The sequence below is a fragment of the Nestor notabilis genome, unplaced genomic scaffold, assembly GCF_000696875.1.
Source record: "Nestor notabilis isolate BGI_N333 unplaced genomic scaffold, ASM69687v1 scaffold17480, whole genome shotgun sequence".
NCBI classification, from domain to species: Eukaryota; Metazoa; Chordata; class Aves; order Psittaciformes; family Psittacidae; genus Nestor; species Nestor notabilis.
This window is the reverse complement of record NW_009909872.1, coordinates 6100-6451: the sequence shown is the minus strand read 5'-3', so window position 1 is coordinate 6451 and position 352 is coordinate 6100. Positions and strand designations below refer to the sequence as shown.

The window sequence follows — 352 nt, the reverse complement described above, 5'->3', positions numbered from 1 at the left end:
CTCAGGGCACACAGACGGTGCTGCCAGCGCCGCCTCATCCCAGCACTGCAGGGGAGTGCGGGGCTGGCAATGTGGCCCTGGTGTCCTCTCCAAAACCTTGTTCCATGAGGAAGGACAGGGCGGGAAAACAGTCCAAGTCGTGGAGGAAGGACAGGGCAGGAAAACAGTCCAAGTCGTGGCTGGGGATGTGCAGTCCCAGTGGGATTTCGTGGCTGGAGCTGTGCATCCCTCTCTGTGCTCAGCACTTGGCTCTCCATCCCTCCCGCGGTCCCTGTTGTTATTCAAGGCTGGGTTTCTGCAGACCCTCAGCCCCATGTTCCTCCTCGCAGGGCACTGCCAGTGCTTGCACAAT

The 352-nt window shown here is 60.5% G+C and overlaps 1 protein-coding gene across 1 annotated transcript in view; it reads left to right on the top strand.

Moving 5' to 3' along the window:
* Window positions 1–352, top strand: part of LAMC3 (laminin, gamma 3) — a gene marked incomplete at both ends in the record, with an annotated part of 11366 nt that overhangs the window by 4922 nt on the left and 6092 nt on the right. Inside the window, 1 exon segment of the mRNA XM_010023403.1 lies at window positions 330–351. Within this exon segment, the coding sequence (XP_010021705.1) occupies window positions 330–351 (22 nt within the window).